The sequence below is a fragment of the Sphaerodactylus townsendi genome, linkage group LG11 (genome assembly GCF_021028975.2).
Source record: "Sphaerodactylus townsendi isolate TG3544 linkage group LG11, MPM_Stown_v2.3, whole genome shotgun sequence".
Taxonomy (NCBI): domain Eukaryota; kingdom Metazoa; phylum Chordata; class Lepidosauria; order Squamata; family Sphaerodactylidae; genus Sphaerodactylus; species Sphaerodactylus townsendi.
Genome location: NC_059435.1, coordinates 50,883,113 through 50,903,040, shown reverse-complemented (window position 1 = coordinate 50,903,040; position 19,928 = coordinate 50,883,113). Strand labels below are relative to the sequence as shown.

Below are 19,928 nucleotides of genomic sequence, written 5' to 3'. Positions count from 1 at the left end.
TAGAAAATGAATGCTCTGCCTCTCTAGAGATGTACTCAAGGCAGAGCACAAAGGATATACAATAAATCATAAGTCTAAGAGCATAAAAATTGTAAATATCAGAATAAGATAAAAAACAAGCCAGGGTCATTAAAAAATTCAGACTAGAAACAAACCATAAAAGAATTTATTGTCGAAGGCTTTCACGGCCGGAATCACTGGGGTGCTGTGTGGTTTCCGGGCTGCATTGCCGTGTTCTAGCAGCATTCTCTCCTGACATTTCGCCTGCATCAGATCCTCTGAAGATGCCAACCACAGTTGCAGGCGAAACGTCAGGAGAGAATGCTGCTAGAACACGGCCATACAGCCCGGAAACCACACAGCATCCCATAAAAGAATTAATACAATCAAGAACCACACTTTACAGCCTGAGTAAAAATATTTGTTTTGGCCTAGTGCCTAAAGGACAATTTGGTAGGTGTTAGGTGAGCCTCAGATGAGAGGGCATTCTAAAGGCAAGGGGCCACCACTAAAAAGCCCTGTCTCTGATCCTCAGCCACCTCTCCTCTGCAGTTGGAGGCAAAGAGAATGGGGCTTGAGATGAAGCAAAGCCGGATTTATGCACAATCTAGATAGGCTACAGGTTTTTTTCTTTTTTTTTCTTATCCCTTATTTTTACTTATCCCTTTCCACAAGTTTTGTTTATTTAAAATGCTTATCTTCCATAATATGCAATTAAAAAAATGAAAACCATGCAAAACCAACAGCATAAAATACAGCAGAGCAGGACTTAGAAACCATTGAAAGCAGTCTATTAGTGGACAAAACATCCCCTACAAACTGGCATATCCAGCTTTAATCCAGTAACAAACACTAGAAAATGACTTTATTGTGCAAACAGAGATATTTTTTAAATCCTTCAAATGTAGTAGGCAAAAGAAAAGGGCACAATTTAACCAAAGGCTTGGGAAAAGCTTCAGGATCATTTAATAGCAGAGAAATCCACAATCAAGTTTTGAAGAAGAATGTTTGCCTCACCAACTGCACAATCCTAAAATATTACACCCTCCTAAAACCCTCATAAATTGTACTTAGAAAACTGTATCTCAGTTTACTACAATGTATCCAGCTAGGTTTTAATATTAATATTTATGTTGTTGCTCACAAAACTGCTGTAAGGAAAACCATTACAAAACTTCAATGCAGAACTTCCCTTGTGATTTCTGGCCTTACATTAATCATCATTTCTTCCCGTAACCCTGATTAATCCCAAATTAACTTCAAAGTCTTGTATTCTTCTTTTACCTTTTTTCTCATAAGGCGGCTCTCTGTTCATCCTCTCATAGCATTTGAACTGGGAATCAACTATCTTCTGGCGAATTGCTGCATTTTCGGTTGCTATAGGTTCTAGTGTGGCTTCAGTATCATTGACAGTAGAAGAGAGACTTGGAGTCATTCTCTGTGCAAAGAGGAAAACCCATCAAAGTTTGTGAGGGAAAGTGGGAGAAAAGAATCAAACATGCAAGAGTCGCCTGTCCTTTGTATTTCAAAGACCTTTTAAACTGCTCATAAACTCAATGTTGCTATGGAAATGTAATTGGTTTCTGTGTGTGTGTGTGTTTCCATTTTTGCTAGCAAAATGTATATACCATTTCATTCACAACAGGCTCCTTTAGAACAGGCAAAATACTAGATTAAATAAAACACTGCCAAGAGATGCTGGCTTTGATGATCAACAACAGCATCTCTTGTGCTTCCCAACAGTACTGATCCAAAAGGAGTCATGGCTTCAACATCCATTCATTTCAGTAGGACTTGCGTGGGAACTCCAGACTTGACCTTTATGGATGGAGGAAAGCAGATCAGCACTAACTCTGCATGGATTTCACACTGGAGCCACAACCTCATGCTGTGAGCGCATCTGTGTACTGAGATTTTTTTTTCCTGTTGAGCAGCTGCTTGGAAGAAAACAGAAACAAAACATCCCACTGTGAGTGGGCCAGTCAGTGAAAAAAAGGAATTTGCTAGATCACAAATTTGTTTTACTGTCATCGTTGGGTATTTCCTCAACAGAAATGACTGTGCTAGCTACACTGTCCGTTTTCTATATGGGAGACTGCCAGAATGGAATACACATAAGTATGTTACCACATATACATAAGTATGTTACTCAGCAGGAATTAAAACTCTGAGACTTTGTGACATTGGCAACCTATTGTGGTAACTGATTTTTTTGTTCCTGTTCTTATAATATAGCTGTACATCATTTGTCATAGTTCGAAAGTGCTATTGTTCAGAGCACAGTTCAGAGCTCCATTTACACTGGAGAGTGGTTAAGTCCTAGCCCTGAGATTTGACAACTCATTGGCCTTCACCTCAACAATGCACATTCTATAAGCCTAACCATCCTGTTTTCTTGCTGGACTGTGAATACACAGGAGCACTCAGAACAGTCACTGCAATCAGAGTAAGCATGCAGAAGAGCCAATTAGCAGACACAGTGAATCAGATGTGGTCAAGGACTGCATTAACAGTTCAGGCAGCAGTTTAAAGGGAGCGGCAAACCCTCCTGAGTTTTCACAAGGTCAGTTTTCCACAAACTCAGCTCTACAGAACTATTCTGTATGTAGTAGGCAAAGGAATAGGGCACACTAGAAGTTTCTCTGTTTCTGCCTGTCTTCTTGGAGTGCCTGTGTTGAGGGAGTGGAGTCTTCCCCCCCTGTCAGGGTGCCCCATTCCCTTTTCACTGCATCCCCCCCCCGCCTCCCCCCTCTTTCCAGCTGCCAAAGCTTGCCCATGCAAGGGTCCCTCTACTACTGAATCAAGCACAGGCTTGCCTTGCTCGCACACTTCTCATTCCTTCCTAGGCTACCTCCACTCCCATGCTTCAGCACTCATGGCACCACTCAGCATTGCCAGGGGCAGTAAGAGTTTTCTGAACCCCCTTGCCTCCTTCCCCACATGCATTTGGTCACTGCCTGCTTGCCCACTGACTGGAGGTATCATCACACCATCACACCACACCACCCTAACTACAAGCCCAAAGCTGCCTTAAAAGTATGGACCTACTTGCACTGTTCTTTGGATCCTGGCTAACACTAAGCATTGCCTGAGCACTGCCTTCACTCTCACAGTATATAAAAACAACCATTACCCAGGGCAGTATTTTAAAAGGACCTGAAAAAAGTGAAATACCTCACACACATATACACAGAAAATAACTTTTATTAAAGAAAAATAAGTAATTCACAGATTTGTAATCAAGTTGTCATATGATGAAAGGAGTCAGTCACAACCCTTTGGAAGAGAACTGATTAACTGATGTTCCATGTGGCAGTTTAGCAGCCATACATATGATGTCACTCCTAAAAGTACAAGTAAATGACGTCATACATACGACCACCAAGCTATCACGCATCATGTGATTGCTATAATAATTACATTAATATAGAATAAAATAGTAGATGTCTGTGACTGATGACATTTTTCAAACCTAAAAGGTGTTAGAAGTAGTCTAATTAGAAGCAATTTTCACATTTTTGACTTGATATTGGACACATTCAAATAACCCGCAACTGAACAGCATCAGAAGAAGAGGAGAATTCACAGCTTCTGTAGCCAAGACTCCAGAGGACAAAAACAAATGGAAAAATTCACAATATGCTGTCAGCGTTCATACTCTGAGTGCTGCTAATGACTAGTTCTGGAAGGGTGTGGAAAACTGCATACAAAATGTACACATTTCAAAGATGACTACAATGTGTAACCCATTCTCCACTACACACAAAATTTTCATTGGTATATGCAAGTGTCAGTTCTTCAGTTGTGAAAGATGTAACGATGCTGTTTGTTAGTACACATAAGCTAGATTAGCACAGCCAATGGGGTGTCGAGTAACTAGTCACCTGCATTAATGAAGTGCACCTGCATTAATGAAGTGATCTACTGATTGTCATTGGCTAGTCAATATATTGCCATAGATAATGTGTTTCCAAGCACATGTCCACTTGAGAGGAGGATAGAAACTTATTTGTTCTAAATCAGCTGGAGCCACACCTCACAATGTAAAAGCAGCAAGAGGATTATTTTATTGTTTTCTACCATGTTACCCTTCCCTTCTATTTTTCTTAGAAAACTTTATTTAAGCTAACCAGCAGTGTCTGTGATTTACTCTGTAAATTATTTTACATTTTTACACCCACACTTTTCCCCTCATGCAATTCACAAATAAAATTAATAAGTTTTCAAAAAACAACAGTCCCATCACACATGGAAAAGTCAACAGAAATCTATGGAGAAGCAATTACTGAGCCTACAAGAGTAATGGTGAATATTTAGAAAGGGAAAAAGTTATATCTACAAATGCAACACTATTAGAAGTGATGCATAGTAAACTGAATCCTCCAAAGTTCATACAATTCCGATTTTTTAAAAAGACCATCATTCAGTTTTGTAAAAAGATCAGTGAACTTTAGCAACATGCAGCTTTAAAATATCAAAATTTGATTTATCGTATTTTACTACACAAAATCTATAAAATCTCTTATTTTCCAAATGCTGGTATTCTTAAATCACTCAGTCAATATTTAACTAATCTTCACTGTAGTAAAACATCATAAAGCTGATGCTTGGTTAACTCAGGCGTTTTCCCCATGGACAAAATATCCTGGGATAAGGAGGTGAAACATCCCGTTTTGGGCATGGTTTCTCCCTGGCTTCCAGGCCCAACGGAGGCTCATATATAATTCACTGAAGTTCTTCCTCCTGGCCTGAACGAACTGAAGGGCAGCCTTGCAAAGGTAGAAACTGGAATAAAAACACCCTGGGATATATGATCCTGGGTCTATCTCAGGATATTCTGTCCATGGAGAAAACGCCTCATATAGTGTTGAAGACTTTTCAATGGTGTCCACAATAATAAATATTCAAGCTAATGGCAAGAAATCAAAAGACCTTTTTAGGCATCACATTTGAGGGTATCAAACTCTGAATTCCAGAAGCTCACACAACTGGTAAATATCCTAGTACACATGGTTGCCATTTTGTCCAAAAAAAAGCACCACAGATATCTTCAGCTTCAATACACATGAACGCGAACCCTCAAAATCAGGGTTTGAGGTAGCATGCACAGAAACAGAAAATACACATGGTATCCATTTCAGATGAAATGGCTGCTGCACATATCGAGACAACTACAGTATGTGAAGTTGATGACCGCCTGGTCCATTCAATTATAATGTCTGAAAAAGTCCCTAGTTTTTAAGGTGGTTACATCTAGATTTGATTACTGCAATGCACTCTACATGGGACTGCCCTTGAAAAGTGTTTGGAAACTTATACTGGTACAGAACATTGTAGCTGGGATGTTGACTGACTTCCAATTTGTTTCCAGGCATAATTCAAGGGGTTGATCTTGATTTTCAGAGCCCTATATGGTTTGGGATCAACATGCCTGAAGGACTGCCTAATCCCTTATGAGCTCACCCAACTTGTTATCTTCAAAGGTTCTGTTTTGGGTGCCTTTGCCTTCTGAGATTACTTGGGTGGCAAGCTGGAAGAGGACCTTCTTGGTCATGGCACCAATGCTCTGGAACGCTCTCACTAGGCATATTTGTTGATTCCCTTCTGTTACCATCTTCCACCAGCAGGTGAAGACTTTTTTCTTGCTTTGTTCGGCATTCCTTCACTGATCCCACCTTCCTAACCAATAGTTTATGTTTTGCATGCATTTTTATATTTTATATGCATTTTAACTGTTTTTTAAAATTCTTTTAAAACTGTTTTAATCAGGTATATTTGGGAGGAGGGTGTATTTAAATGGTTTTACGATGTATCTTATCATGTTTAATTCAAATTGTTAGCCGCTTTGGCAGCCTTCGTAAGGGGCAGAAAGGCAGGTTATAAATTTTGTAAATAAATAGATAAACATGTGTGTGTGTGTGTGTGTGTATAAAAGAACTAATCCCTTGATGCAGGATAAGAACATCATTAATCAAGTCTCCATGAATATGTATTTCAGGCATTTCTGTTAATTCCTATGGCACACAATAGCAGTACTTTGGTTGCTAGTCTGATATTTTTACTTACAATTAGTAGAATAATTAGTAAGAAGCCATTGCTTTCTTTGCCCATTATAGATCCTCTGTAGAGCAGTATTTCTTTTCCGGATCTACTGGGAATTGAAGAAAAACACTATTAGTTCTAATTTATCTATTGGCAATCGAGAGAATACCCTGGTCTTCAGCTGGGATCATAAACACTCTACATCAGTGATTCCCAACCTGGTGTAAGCTTGTCCCCAGGGTTCATGCCACAGCATTTGGGGGTAAGTGAAAAATATGTAATGGGTTTGCTAATATAGGGGTACAGTTTTAGCAAAATGGGTTACCAAGGGGTATGCAAGTGAAAAAAAGGTTGGGAACCACTGCTCTACATGTATGTACATGCAGGTGTTCTGCGAGCCAGTTGCTCTGAATGTGCAGGTGCTCTGAGAGCCAGTCAAATATAACACAGAGAAGATTTCCTTTTGTAATACCTAAATAGCCCATAAAAATATGTAGCTTCTTACAATGGAAAACAGCTCCAAGTGAGCAGTTCTTAACCTGCAATCCATCTCAGCACTCTTAAGGATGCAATAATATCATCAAATGTTCCCTCCCTAAGACAACAAAAATTTAGGACCGAAGAACACCTCCAACACAGCATCTTTGTTTGCCAAAGTGCATTTCTGATATATGCATATGATATACAAAGATCTCTCAGGCACACATTTTATGAAACATCGGGCAGCTCTTTTATATTAAGTTGGACATAAGTAAATGGCTTGACCCTAAAGTCTCCATGATGTCCCACAATTCATGATACTCAAACAGCTCTATCGAAGTGGGGAGAAATCTGGAATTTGGGATTTTATCTTTAGCCCCTGTCCACTGCTCAGCTCCACTATAGGGAAAGCTGGAAGTCCTGGCTGCTGTGGAGCAGTGCTGGTGGCATTTGGGCACCAGCATGGATGGGAGTGGACCTGGGCAGTCTCAGGAGTGATGCCAATGTTATTTGGTTTCTACTCTGGGTTTGTGGCCAGTTGGGTGGTGTAAGTCCATCTTTTGGGTTGCGGAAGTCCATTGATCCCTATTGAGGGCTTTTCTGTGGCAGGGAAGCTGGGCAGTGTGGTACAGTGGTGTAGTGCAAATGGGGAAGGGCGGGGGTGTGACACCCCAGGTACACGCTGGTGCGGCGGGCATGGCTGGGGCATAGAGGGGGCATTCTGGGGCGGAGTGGGTGGGGGTGTGGCAGGGGCGCAGGGCACGCAGTGCCCCGGGCACAGCTCTCCCTCACTCCGCCCCTGGTGCGGTAGCAGCACCATCCCCAACTGCCTCCAGGAACAGGATTGTGCTCTTTCGACAGCTTTCAGAAGCCACTGTGAGTTAAATGAAGGAGCTGTCTAAAATCCATGAATTCCAAACACCCCCATTTTTGCCTCCAAAAGTTCTCCAAGATTTCTAGGTAGCCCTTAGGAGGTAGGGAAGTGTATGTCCCCACTTAAAGATCATTGTTCCAACTGCTCAAACATAAGATTGGTTTGCGCTCTTTACAAAACAACCTGTTGCTCAGAATATAATAGGATGCCTCCTAATATGGGATCACATTAAGATATTACCTTTATTTCCCCCACTCCTCTTTTCTCACTTTCCTCTCTGCCAGTCTTTCTCCTTTGCTGTTCTGTCCTCCCCTCTCCAAAAGATTGCCAGAGTGCTTCTCAAGGTCATTTCAAAATGCAGTTAACCTACTACATGTCACCACAGTTCTGTTTTTATAAAGGATTGGGAGAGAGTAGGAGAAGTGTGTTAGGTGTAGCAGCTTCCAGATGGAGGCAGCAGCAGGGCTGTCCTAACAGCATTATAGGCCCCTGGGCAAAGCAGTGCACCGAGGCCCCTACCTACACAACCACTCATAGGAATAAAAATGCAAATGGTTGATAAAATGTAACGTATAATTTATTGGTACTTAATCAGTGTTTCATTAAAAACATGGTGTACAGCAATTTTTCACATCTTTTATAAACAGTTTGTCCATTTACATATCACAGACTGTCAATACCTGGTTACTAGTACTGCATCATAAATTCATAATCTTGAATAACTACTACATGCTTGCCCTACAAGCAATCCTAATGAATCTCAGATTCAATCTCTAATAACCAATGGCATATAAATATAACCAATATCGTTGCTATTAACTATCAAGTGAGTTGAAGTGACATTAATATATATGTTTTAATGTTATGTAGTGCATGAGACGTGTACACGTACATGCCCACGTGGGTGCAGAGGTGATTATGATACTGAATCCGAGGTGAACACCAATGTCCATTTCTTATCATAAAAATTAACATTCATATTGTTCATTATCTTTAGTAAAACATATGTGAAATAGGCATTTTCCAAAAACAAATATTTATAATTTAGTATAGAATAGTGTATTTATTTATTGACAGCGAGTTACAACATACATAGATTCTCATGGGGTTACCATGCTTGTGGGTCCCCAGACAATGGCCCAGTGTGCCCATGCATTAAGATGACCATGGGCAGCAGAGACATCAGTGAAGGCAGCTGGCAGAACAGGAGACTAGCAACAGGTCAGCCACCTGGGAGGCTGTTGCACCTCAAAAATAAAATCACCTTGGCCGCTGCCTCTGGCCCTTTCTGCATGGGCCTTGAGCAGGGGTGCATCGGCATAAACGATGCCGATGTACCCCTCCAGGACCGTTCACATGGTCATCCCATTAGGGGTGTCTTGTTTACATTCTACATTATATGCTATTCAAGACTGCTGTGACAGAATAGTAATGTATTTTAATTTCTCCTCCAGTATGTTCCACATACCATATTTAATTTGTGTAAGTCAATATTTTGTTATTAAATGCTTAAGGATGCTGTTAACTCACAAAAATAGTTCAATATTAGCATAACACTTTATATCCAGTTTATTGGGACACAGCCTAGTTATAAGTTAAGCATTCCAAAGTCTAATTGATTTCAATGAGACAAATATACAACCCTTCTAACAGAAATCAATGGGACTTATAAATGCTGAAGTCTTCTGTTGGATGCACTCCTCGATATTACTTCTGAAATTTTTAAACATTTTTGTAAAATAAAAATCAATAGCCATTGAACAATAAAAGATAATCTCACTTAGGACAGAGGCCCAGAGCACAACTCTGTGCACTCAGAACTTCAGTATGATTGTGCAAGGAAGTCGATGAAACTGTAGATCATGTATTCATCTGCTGCAAAAAGATCGCCCCGACTGAGTATAAACAGAGGCACAATTTTTACAGTGGCCAAGATGATTCACTGGAATTTATGCAAAAATCACAGCATCAGGACAGCTAAAAACTGGTATGAACGTTGTCCAGAGAAAGTCTTGGAAAATGAGAAGGTCAAGATCTTGTGGGACTTTCGAGTCCAAATGGACAATGTGTTGGCGCATAACACACCAGACATCACAGTGATCGAGGACAAGCAAGTAACCATCATCGACATAGCAATACCTGATGTTAGCAGGGTCAACGAGAAAGAACGTGAGAAGGGCACTTAAAATCATGATTTGAAGATCGAGATTCAGTGACTATGGCACAAACCAGCTGAGGTCGTCCCAATGGTACTCAGCATCCTGGGCACCACTCCAAAAACACTACAGCTACACTGATATATAACTTACAGCACATCTTAAAGACAAGATCTTTGCCTTCAGTCTTTCATAAATAATCTCTTAAATCATTAATTTTAATCCTACCACATCATGTATTTTCTGCTTCCATAATTTGGAAATTAATGGAGCAGGTTCTGTTTGGAGTGGTAGAAACTATGCAATGGGATTGGCAATGATTTTATCTTAATTGGAAGTGGGAATTGCTGCTGTCACATTTGTTCAAATCTCCTAGAATAAACCTGTCTTCAATCTTAATGGTTGGCACAGCACAGTAGCTAACAAGTAAGTCTATGATGTGTAGCTCCTTCCTTCCTTCCTTCCTTCCTTCCTTCCTTCCTTCCTTCCTTCCTTCCTTCCTTCCTTCCTTCCTTCCTGTTCTACCGAATGATTGGGGAGAAACCTGAAATTTTCACTAAGATCAAAAGATTCTCTTAAGACAGGTTCCCAGTCTCCCAGTGGCAGACTTTGGCGTTTTCCCCACAGCCAAAACATCCTGGGGGAAAACCCGGATCATACATACTGGGATGTTTCCATCTTGGTTCCTCCCTACACACGGCAGCTCGTCAGCGTGTTCAGGTCGGGAGGAAGAACTCTAGGTGATTACGCATGGCCTCCGGTTTACTTTCATTTTCCTCGTTGATGTTGCCATGCATGCGCGAACTGTCCTGTTTTTCCACCGTTCTGATTGGCTGCAGCCGGCGAGGTGGGAAAAATAAACTGGTCTGTCTCCCATGATGTTTGCATAGGAACGGGATAGGTGCAGTTTTTTAAAAAAGAAGCCCCAATGTCATCATTTCTTGAAAGGTGCGAGGTAAGGGAAATCTCACGGTGCGGGCCCAAGTTAGGCCTGGAACCCCTGTGGAATCCATGCCCAAATCAGGATGGTTCACTTCCTTATCCCAGGATATACTGGCTATGGGGAAAACGCCTTAGAAACCTCATTTGAAAATTATCTAGAAACACAGTGCTTTATCTATGTTTGGTCTTGATTTAGTTTTCCTCTACGTTAGTCGGTCAGGTTATAACCATGCTTGGATCCTCTAACATTTTTCCTCTTGTTTTTCTCTCCCAGACCGTGCAGAGACTTTTCTCCACTGCAGAGTTCATTTCCTTTGCTGCCAGTACCTTTGGGTACACAGGGTCAATGCTTCTCAGAGACCCTTTACATATACAGAAGTTCTAGCTCCCCTTTACATACACAGAAGTTCTAGCTCAAAGAAGAGAAAAGCGCAGGAGAACAGTGTTAGAGGTTGCAAGGCCAGGATTTTTAAAGAAAAAAGTTTTGCTGAAATCGAAGCACAAAGTTGTGTGCATTTAACTAGGAAACCACTGAATGTTGCATTCCTCTACTGTGTGTACAGGGAAAGGCAATGGACTTGTGATGGCAAACAAATAGAAGGTCTTAGGTTCAATTGCTGGCATCTCCACTTACTGGACTCAAGATCTTTTTTGGTCTGACAAGTTGAAGAGTATGAAATAATGCACTAAATAAATCTGGGGTCTTATAGATAGGAGGTAACTTCATAAGTTTATATATGAGTGTGATTGCATGGAACAAGGTTGATACAAATAGTTAGTGGAAGTCCATAGCCTAAGCAAGGACTTGGCCTGATTTAATGTACGCTCCTACTGTTGCTCTAGGACAAGATGCAATTCCTTTCCATCGTCTTGACTTCAAGGCCAGTTCTTAAACATCCCTTGGCCTGATTGATGTGTTTAAGGGAGTCAGTGTAAGTAGGGCAGAAAGAACAATAGGGCAGAAAGTAAGTAGGGCAGAAAGAATATATATATATATATATATTTCAGCATTTTAAAAGGTCCTTTGGGGAGGGGAGAAGAACAAGATCTCCTGATCCTACTACACTATGGCTCATTCCGCACATGCAGAATAATGCACTTTCAAACTGCTTTCGGTGCTCTTTGAAGCTGTGCGGAATGGCAAAATCCACTTGCAAACAGTTGTGAAAGTGGTTTGAAAACGCATTATTTTGTGTGTGCGGAAGGGGCCTATGGGCCTGATTAGAACTGGGCCCTTATGGCATTTTTAATGGCCAAATAAATCTGATAAATGGCTTCTAGTTTGGCCACGTTCTCTTCTACCTGAAATTTCCCTCTGAGTCTCCTGTCCCCCAAGAGCATCATTTTGTGAAGATCAGTGGGATGCAAAGGAAAGATGAAGCAGGGAAGTTCCATTACGCCAAAAGAATTCAACCCCATACAAACCAGGATCCAACCCCATACAAAAATAAAACCCTCAACAGATTATTTAGTATAATGCAATTTTTCTACATTTTGTGAAATACATGATGCTAACATCAGCCTACAAATAATGAAAGGCATAGAAAATCTTACAAGCAAAGTATTCACCTTACCCCAAAGGATTACATTTAAAATCAGGATAGACCACCCCAATAGAACATGTAGCAACTGAATGGCATACATGCCTAGTCTGTCTTCCACCTCTCCCAGACCATCCCCTTCTTGGCCCTACCTCCAAGGGCATGAGAAAGAAATAGAAGGCAATTGCTAGTTTCATGCCATTTGACTAGCAGCAGTGGTGCTGGCTTCTTGTCTTTCCACGTATGCCACGTATGCCACGTATGCCCAGGTGGTGGCGAGGGAGGCACCAATGACCTGTAATGAGGTGGTGGAGAGGGAGGCACCAATGACCTGTAATGAAAAGCCCCTGGGACAGCTTGTTTGAGTCAGATGTTCTGTGAACATTATTGCATTCAACATTGTCCCAAGGATGTGGCAGTTTAAAGCTTTTTGGGGGGAGGAAACAGTTGTGTTCTGCCACAATCTGTCATGCAACAAAGGTCAGTCCCCAGACCATCCCATCCCATTCCTAGCCCCACCCCTATTACTTTCTCCTTCAGCCACTTCTTTTGCATGTAGCCACTTGTGCTACAATGCAGTAAACATTTCATAATATTAACATGCATTTTCTTTGAGAATTGAATATTTTTAACTGCATGGTAGGAAGTATGCAATTTGAATCCTGGATGCCAAAACACACAGTAAAGACTAGTTCTAGACTAGTTCCTGGAAAGGAAACTTTTCTCTTTATTTCTTGAATTGTGTTCTTCAGTGTCCCACAACATTTGATAGAAGACTTCTGGCACAAAAACCCAAGAGTAAACGAGAATGATTTATGATCTAGATGGAGGTGGGAAAATCCCCAGAACCCCAAGGTACATTCCACTTCTAGAACTCAAATGATAGTATCTGGGAAAGCTTCAGCTTGAATCTGTTTTTCTTTAGCATTTGAAACCAATGTAAATGCATCCATCTTTCACTTCACAGATTCTGAGTCAAAGCCATGGCACTGCAAAGTGGTTCTGGACCTAAATACTGGCTCCAATTTAAGGTCTAGTGAGTTACTACTAACCTTTCCTAATGCTTGTGCTTTAAAGAGACTTAAAGCCACCCTTGGCAAGAAAAGAAACACGAGGGAACAATTTGCTATCATTTATCATGGCAAGAGATTTATTCCAGTCCTGGGAAAGGTACCAAAGCATAATTGATTGATCCTATGGATGCCTTGTTGATTCTTCCTGCAGTTTTGATTTGCCACCAGAGGGAGAGATAGCTTGCTGTATGCCTCACAGGAACCGAACAAGATAGCAGTTAAACAAAAGACAAACACTTTATTTGTGGGATAAAAAATGGCCACTGCCATGAGTTTATTGGCTTGACAGAATAGTAAGCATAAGGCGCAGCATGGGGTCTGATCCTTGTGTTGGGCAGCCCAGAAGGCTGTCCCCCAACCCGGGATTCCTCAAACCCGCCTGTTTGAGGAAATGAAACACGAACCGATAACCTGGCAGCAATGAGGGGGAAATATCAGATGGGTGGTAGACCGCTGCCTGAAAATTTCCCCCATTTACTGTGGGGTGCAAGCCAGCTCAGCCCACACCTGGGCGTTAAGAGTCCTGGCTTGCTTCACCCCAAACCTCGTAAGGAGGTTCCCAAAATGGTTAGCAGGGAGCTAACCTGGCCAAGGATCAGTTCCCCATGCGCAAACCGCGACCCCACAATTTAACAACTAGAAAAACCCCAACAGGGAAATACAGGGAGGGTGGGTGGGTCGATCGGTTGGCAGCCAGGCAAAGAGGGCCTGCACATGGCCCACCCTGGCTTTTAACAGCGATGGGCGGCGACGAGGCCTGGCGTCAAAACCCTGCGTCCTGGCCAGCCCCGCCCCACAGCCAATGGGCTGTGCCACCCATCGCCTGCACAGGGCGGCCCTGTGACACGGCAGCCTGGCGGAAGAGGGGAAAGGAGGCAACGCAGCGCCCTTCCCCGGGCGGCAACCGCGACCCCCCAGGTAAGTCTGGTCCGCTTCTTTTCTCACGTTCTTTTATTTTAGCATCATTCTTCTACCTGAAGAATATTGAAACAGTTAATATAAGATGTACTCAATCCTAGCATGTACGTTATATCTGTTGCATAGTGCTTGTCCTGTAGAAATGTTAAATTGTTATTAATTAAGGGTAATACCTCTCCTGGGGAGAAAAGGATGGTTTTTGAAAACTGCTTAAGGTAAATCATACATAGCAATTAAGGTAAATCATACATAACAAATCACACATAGCGGAGGTCTAAAAGTAAATGTAAAACTTAACAAACATTACATCCTGGCCATACTGGTTGTAAGCCTCACACCATACTATTTCTTCGAGAATGATAAGGTAGTATGCAGGAGCAGAATAAAAAATTCAAAATGTGCTATTCAGTTTTAAAAGGTGGTGAACCACATAAACCACTTGGCTTTCAGCATGCATTCAGAAGCAGCTATCCTAAGAAATTTCCCGCAAACATATTTGCCAGGTGTACATATATTCTCTGAATTTATTCAATTATATAATGCCTTGATGTTCCTGGCAAAATTACCATGCTGAGCAGCTTTGTAACTATACGGTAGCCATCTGGTAATCACAGCATGTGACTGCTTTTGCCAGCTAAGAAGAGAACAATCTTGTTCACAGGAAGACAGAATTCCCCAGCGCTGTATGGTTCAGATCACCAAAATAACCAACTTGCAGAGGCGTAGCTCCAAGGGGACAGGGCGGATGCTTGGTCGCGATGTAGCGCATCAGGCACACATGCCCACTGTGGGGTGTGGCGAGGGGTGTGTGGTGAGGCCAAAAGTGTTCGAGCGGAGGGGCCGCACCAGTGCACCAGGCGCTTTCTCCCCTTGCTACGCCTCTGCCAACTTGTGCAAGACATGGAATTGCTTGACATGCACAGCCAAATCACCCTTCTCAAGGAAGGGCTGGAACTGCTTTGCTGAAAGAGCCACATTCACAAATGACACCAGAGCCCCTCCAAATGCATTCAGGGATCCAATAGCACCTACAGCTGTGAACCTACTTGTAAGTGGGATGGTAGAAGCCCGAAGGCCCTGGAACAAGGATGTGAGCAGCAGGTTTGGGCTTGGCCAGTTTCCCATTCCTTTTGACCAAAATCTACAATGGCCTGGGCTGAGTATATACAGGGGAAAGTTCCTCATCATGGCTCCAGTACAAAGCTTCTGCTCTTCCTACTTGCCTGGTTCTCAATGAGTTAGCTAGTTCCCTGCTTTCTTCATCCACTACAGGCTCTTCCTGGCTAAAAGAAGAAAAAGAGGTCGTTTTCTCTACCCTAAGGAGTTTCAAAGCGGTTTATAATCATAATCCCTTCCTCTCCTCACAACAAGCACCCTATGAGGTAGGTAGGGCTGAGAAAGTTATGAGAGATCTGTGATTGGCCCAAGGTCACCCAACAAGCTTCATGTGAAAGAGTGGGGAATCGAACCTGGTTCTCCAGATTAGAGTCATCCACTCCCAACTACTATGCCATACTGACTAGCTCTTTTAAGACTGTGCCCAACCTCTGGAGAAACCCCTATGGCTAGAATTCTCCTTCTGTCTGATAATCTTACATTCCACACAGCCCCAGGAGAATTCTATCCCTTCCAACAGTGGCTGTGACAGACCACCAACATCCCGCCATGGCACCACTTCCCAACTACACCTGTCCCACTGATGTTCTTGGGGGTTATGGTTTGTCAGCTGAGATTTGCTGAGTCCTGCTCATGTCTCCCCTGAGACCATTCTCCAGATGACTGGAACTTTCACTTGCTGAAGCTGAACAAAATAGAATCTTGGCTGCTACACAATAAAATTCTTGGAGCTGAGCAAATTGGCTTCCGAAAAGGAAAAGCAACTTTAGATCACGGCCTTATTTTGTTTCATCTAGCGAACAAGTATGTTACCATGGGAAAGAGAAAACTATATGCAGCATTCATTGACCTCAAGGGAGCCTTTGACTCCATCTCTAGAGAACTTCTATGGCAGAAACTCCGGGTTTTAAGAATGGACCCAAGACTGCTCCTCACTGATCCAACAAGCTCCACTTTCCGAATACATCTTGCCAGGTCAAATGCTCGTAAGAGGAGCCTGCTAACAGAAAAATATCGCAATCCACCGAAAGGAGTCAAGCGAGGCTGCATACTAGCCCCCACACTGTTCAATATTTTTTTGAATGATTTAGCCCCTGCATTATCAGAAACCAATAGTCATCCTCCTATTCTAAATGCATTTGCCAATACCATTAATGTTATATCACGGATGATGCGAGTTTTACTTTCAAGATCTAAGTGGGCCTTCTCCGTTTTGATTAGAAGCGATGCATCCCAAGTATTGTAAAACTAATAAACTGGAGATTAGTAATTATAAACAAATCCAAAATTTTTAGTTTTTTTTTCCACGGCAGGTTGAAAGATGCACAGAATTAGGAAGTCAATAATATTACTCTGGAGCAGGTCAAAACAATTTTAAATACCTAGGAATCACCTTCTCTTATAATCTGTCTTGGCGCCCGCATCGCCAATCTTTTCCTCAACCATGGCCTCCAATAAGCGTTTAGAGCAGTCTCCCGTTTCTTTACAACACTGGTAATAGATATATACCTGCAGCAGTTAAAGGTATTTAATGCCAAGTCGACACACAAAGATATTATATGGGTCCCCAATTTGGATCTCACAGATTAATAAAACCATTAACACTCTACAATCAGAATTTCACTACACAAAATAATGGTTTCCTACCTAACTGTGTTCCCTTTGCTGCTATTTGCCTGGAAACGGGACAGATCACTTTTGAGACCTTGGCTTGGTTAATAGCATTCAAATACTGGCTCAAAATACATTATCAACAGGACTCTTCCAGTTTCATTCACTCTTTTCTACAAGATAGCAAATCAATGTTATGGTCAAAATATTATCAAAAACAAAGATTGAAACCATTGGTCTATCCTTGGGAGATGCGCTCGAGTAATGCTTACCCTTACTGGGGCTTATAACCACCCTGAAAGTGGGAAACTGCTTTGATGTGGAATTCCAAACTACTTGACCAAGGCAGCAAAAGGACATGCTCACCACTTAATCTAGCAATACCCCCCGATCCAAGGCCAAACTGGCTAACTATTTAATTACTCTAGGTTAACCCAGCACAACTGCCCGAGCCTTGGCTTGCCAGAATTTAATGTTATGCCCTCACACGGCTTTTTTGCGTGGCAGGTTCAATAATCTTGATAAAACTCAAAGAGATTATGTTCCTGCAACCAAGCGCCAGATTGAAACCATAGCCCATTCTCTGTTTCACTGCTCTTTCGAGAACCAAAGGGAGTCAGAGATCGAGTATATGTAGAATTCCATACCACTACCTCACCATGGCCCTACTTTAGGCTGACTTGGTTTACGCAATTCCAATTCTTCTGAATAATACCAACCCTGAGATTGTGGCAAACTTTCTCCTTGAAATAATTGAATGCAAATAATCTAGCAATGGGTCTAAGTATGTTTAGAGCATAAGTAATTAACTTCTCCCTTCCTTATCACGCCACCTTACTTTAATATTTTTTATTGTTAGTACTACCAATATATTAACCTGGGAATTTAGCATGTCTCTGTAGCAGCTCTGAAATGTTTACATGTGGTATTAATTTTAGATTTAATATGTGTTTCAATTTCTGTCTCTTGCTAATAGTAATCATAACAAACATGGCCAGTATGATGCAGACAGAATTTGCTTGTTGTTGGGTGGTTCGGGCCCAGTGGAATGAGAACTGGGGGCCTTCTTTTTGCTGAAGATGTGAACATGGATCGATGTGTCATGCAGGTTTGCATTGGATGTGTTTTGCTGTATTGGTTTGTTTTGTAGCTATTGTGTTTTTTTAATATGCCAATAAAGGCTTTCTGTTCACTTGCTGAAGCCCTCAAGCTACTCTGCTCTTTTAGGGGGAATTGCAATATGATCCAATTATGTTTGACTCCTAATCCTTAAATGGCTGCATCACTGACCAAAAGCATCTCAGTCATCTGAATGGAACTGCAGTCCTGATCTTCAACCAGCAATTGGGGACCAACAGGCAGGTACAATCCCTACCTAAAATGAGTCTGAGCAAGGTCACCAGCATGCTTTTGAGAGATGTGGTTGTTTATAAAGATGAGAATGAAAAACCTAGCGCCAATAAACAAATCCAAAGGACGACCTACCCTCTTTATCTATAATTTTTGTACTGAAGTGAATTTTTTTACTATGCATCTTTTTATCCCTTCATGACAATCTGTGCCTACCAGAATTACTTGTTCTGTCCTCTGTTGTATCTAGCCACTTTGAAAATTAGATAAGAAAAAAAAGATTACTGCTACTCTTATTTTGCTAAGCAGGGCATTTTGTATTCCATCAGCCTCGGTTCCACATCTTGAACACATTATATTTGCATTTGCTCTGCATGGTATAGCTTCTAGCATCTGTATTTAGGCTGAATTTCTTTGCAGAAATTGGTCTGCATAGTGTGGAAACTGTGCATTAATATGGCATTTGAACCACCAAAGGCTTAAGTGATAAATTATTATTCTGTACTTGGGTGGTTGTAGCACATAACCAAATGTATGTTTTGATGTTATTTCCAGTGATATTACTTATACCGTATTTGGCAAGGCTCAGGCTTAGATTCAGGACAAGATTTATGTGGATGGAAATGATTTTTGCTGATTCTCTGTGGTGCACAACTATGATTTCCCACATTCTGTTCGTGGTTTTCCCTGTCCCCCATAAGCAGCCTTTAAGGACCTTTTTTGGTCTGCAGGAGAATGATTCAAGTGAGGAAGTCATGCTCCACAAATGGAAATCTTTTCTATCTGTGGAAAATATCCATGGATTAAAGCCCCTCTCTATGTATTTTAAAAATCGTAATGTCAAGAAAGTTGTAACGAGAACATGCTTTGGTGCTTTCAAGTCTCTTCAGAGATGTGATGTTTTACAAACTATAGTTCAGAAACCAGAAATTTGGAACTTAGGTTCACATCCTGAAAACACTACCTTGGAAGTAGATCCCACTGAAACAAACAGTATTTTTTATGTAAACGTGGTTATGATTCAAGAGTTACCATAGCTTTACAGAGACTTCATATGTATCTAACAATGTTGCATGCAGATGGGAAAAAAAATCACAGATGTAAGCTAAATCCATCCATCCATCCATCCATCCATCCATCCATCCATCCATCCATCCATCCATCCATCCATCCATCCATCCATCCATCCATCCATCCATCCATCCATCCATCCATCCATCCATCCATCCATCCATCCATTCGATTTTTAAACCACCCTCCCCAAAGGGCTCAGGCTGGTGTACAACATAAAACTATAAAAGCATTAAAAATTATTTCAGATTAAAACCATTTAAAACATGAACAATAAATACTAAAGGAACTTGAACTGTAACAGATGGCGATAAACCCACCCTCACCCCCCAACTGAGCCCACTGAAGGTCAGGATCAACTGGGGTCTTAATCAACCCTGCTGGCCAAATGCCCAGCGGAACAGGTCCATTTTACAAACCCTGCGAAAAGCTTGTAAATCCCGCAGGGCCTTGGTCTCTTTTGGGAGCCAGTTGAGTACTGACATGGCATCTAACTGTGAGGACAGAGTAAAAGATGTTGGAAAGGCCAAACATAGATTATTTTTAAACCCCTCTTCTTAGTTTTGGGTCAAAAAACAATGTCTTACAATGGTTACAAAATAACAAAGCTCAATAAATTAAAATCACTTAAAGGAAAAAGATCAGATATAAAAGATTCTGAAATAAATTGAAATAATAAGTATTTTTGTCTTCATTTATTTTTATGGGGTGTGTGTATCATACTACTTTGTCCTATTGCCACTTTAGGGAAACA

The 19,928-nt window shown here is 41.5% G+C and overlaps 1 protein-coding gene across 3 annotated transcripts in view; it reads right to left on the bottom strand.

The window, feature by feature from the left end:
* Positions 1–19,928, bottom strand: part of CALCR (calcitonin receptor) — a 156,579-nt gene that overhangs the window by 63,181 nt on the left and 73,470 nt on the right. For all 3 annotated transcript variants that reach the window (XM_048511374.1, XM_048511375.1, XM_048511376.1), the window contains 2 exons: positions 6,067–6,148; positions 1,285–1,438 (listed from right to left, as the gene is read on the bottom strand). In XM_048511374.1, coding sequence (XP_048367331.1) covers positions 1,285–1,438; positions 6,067–6,111 — 199 coding nt within the window. In that variant the 5' untranslated portion in view covers positions 6,112–6,148. The remainder of the gene's footprint in view (positions 1–1,284; positions 1,439–6,066; positions 6,149–19,928) is intronic.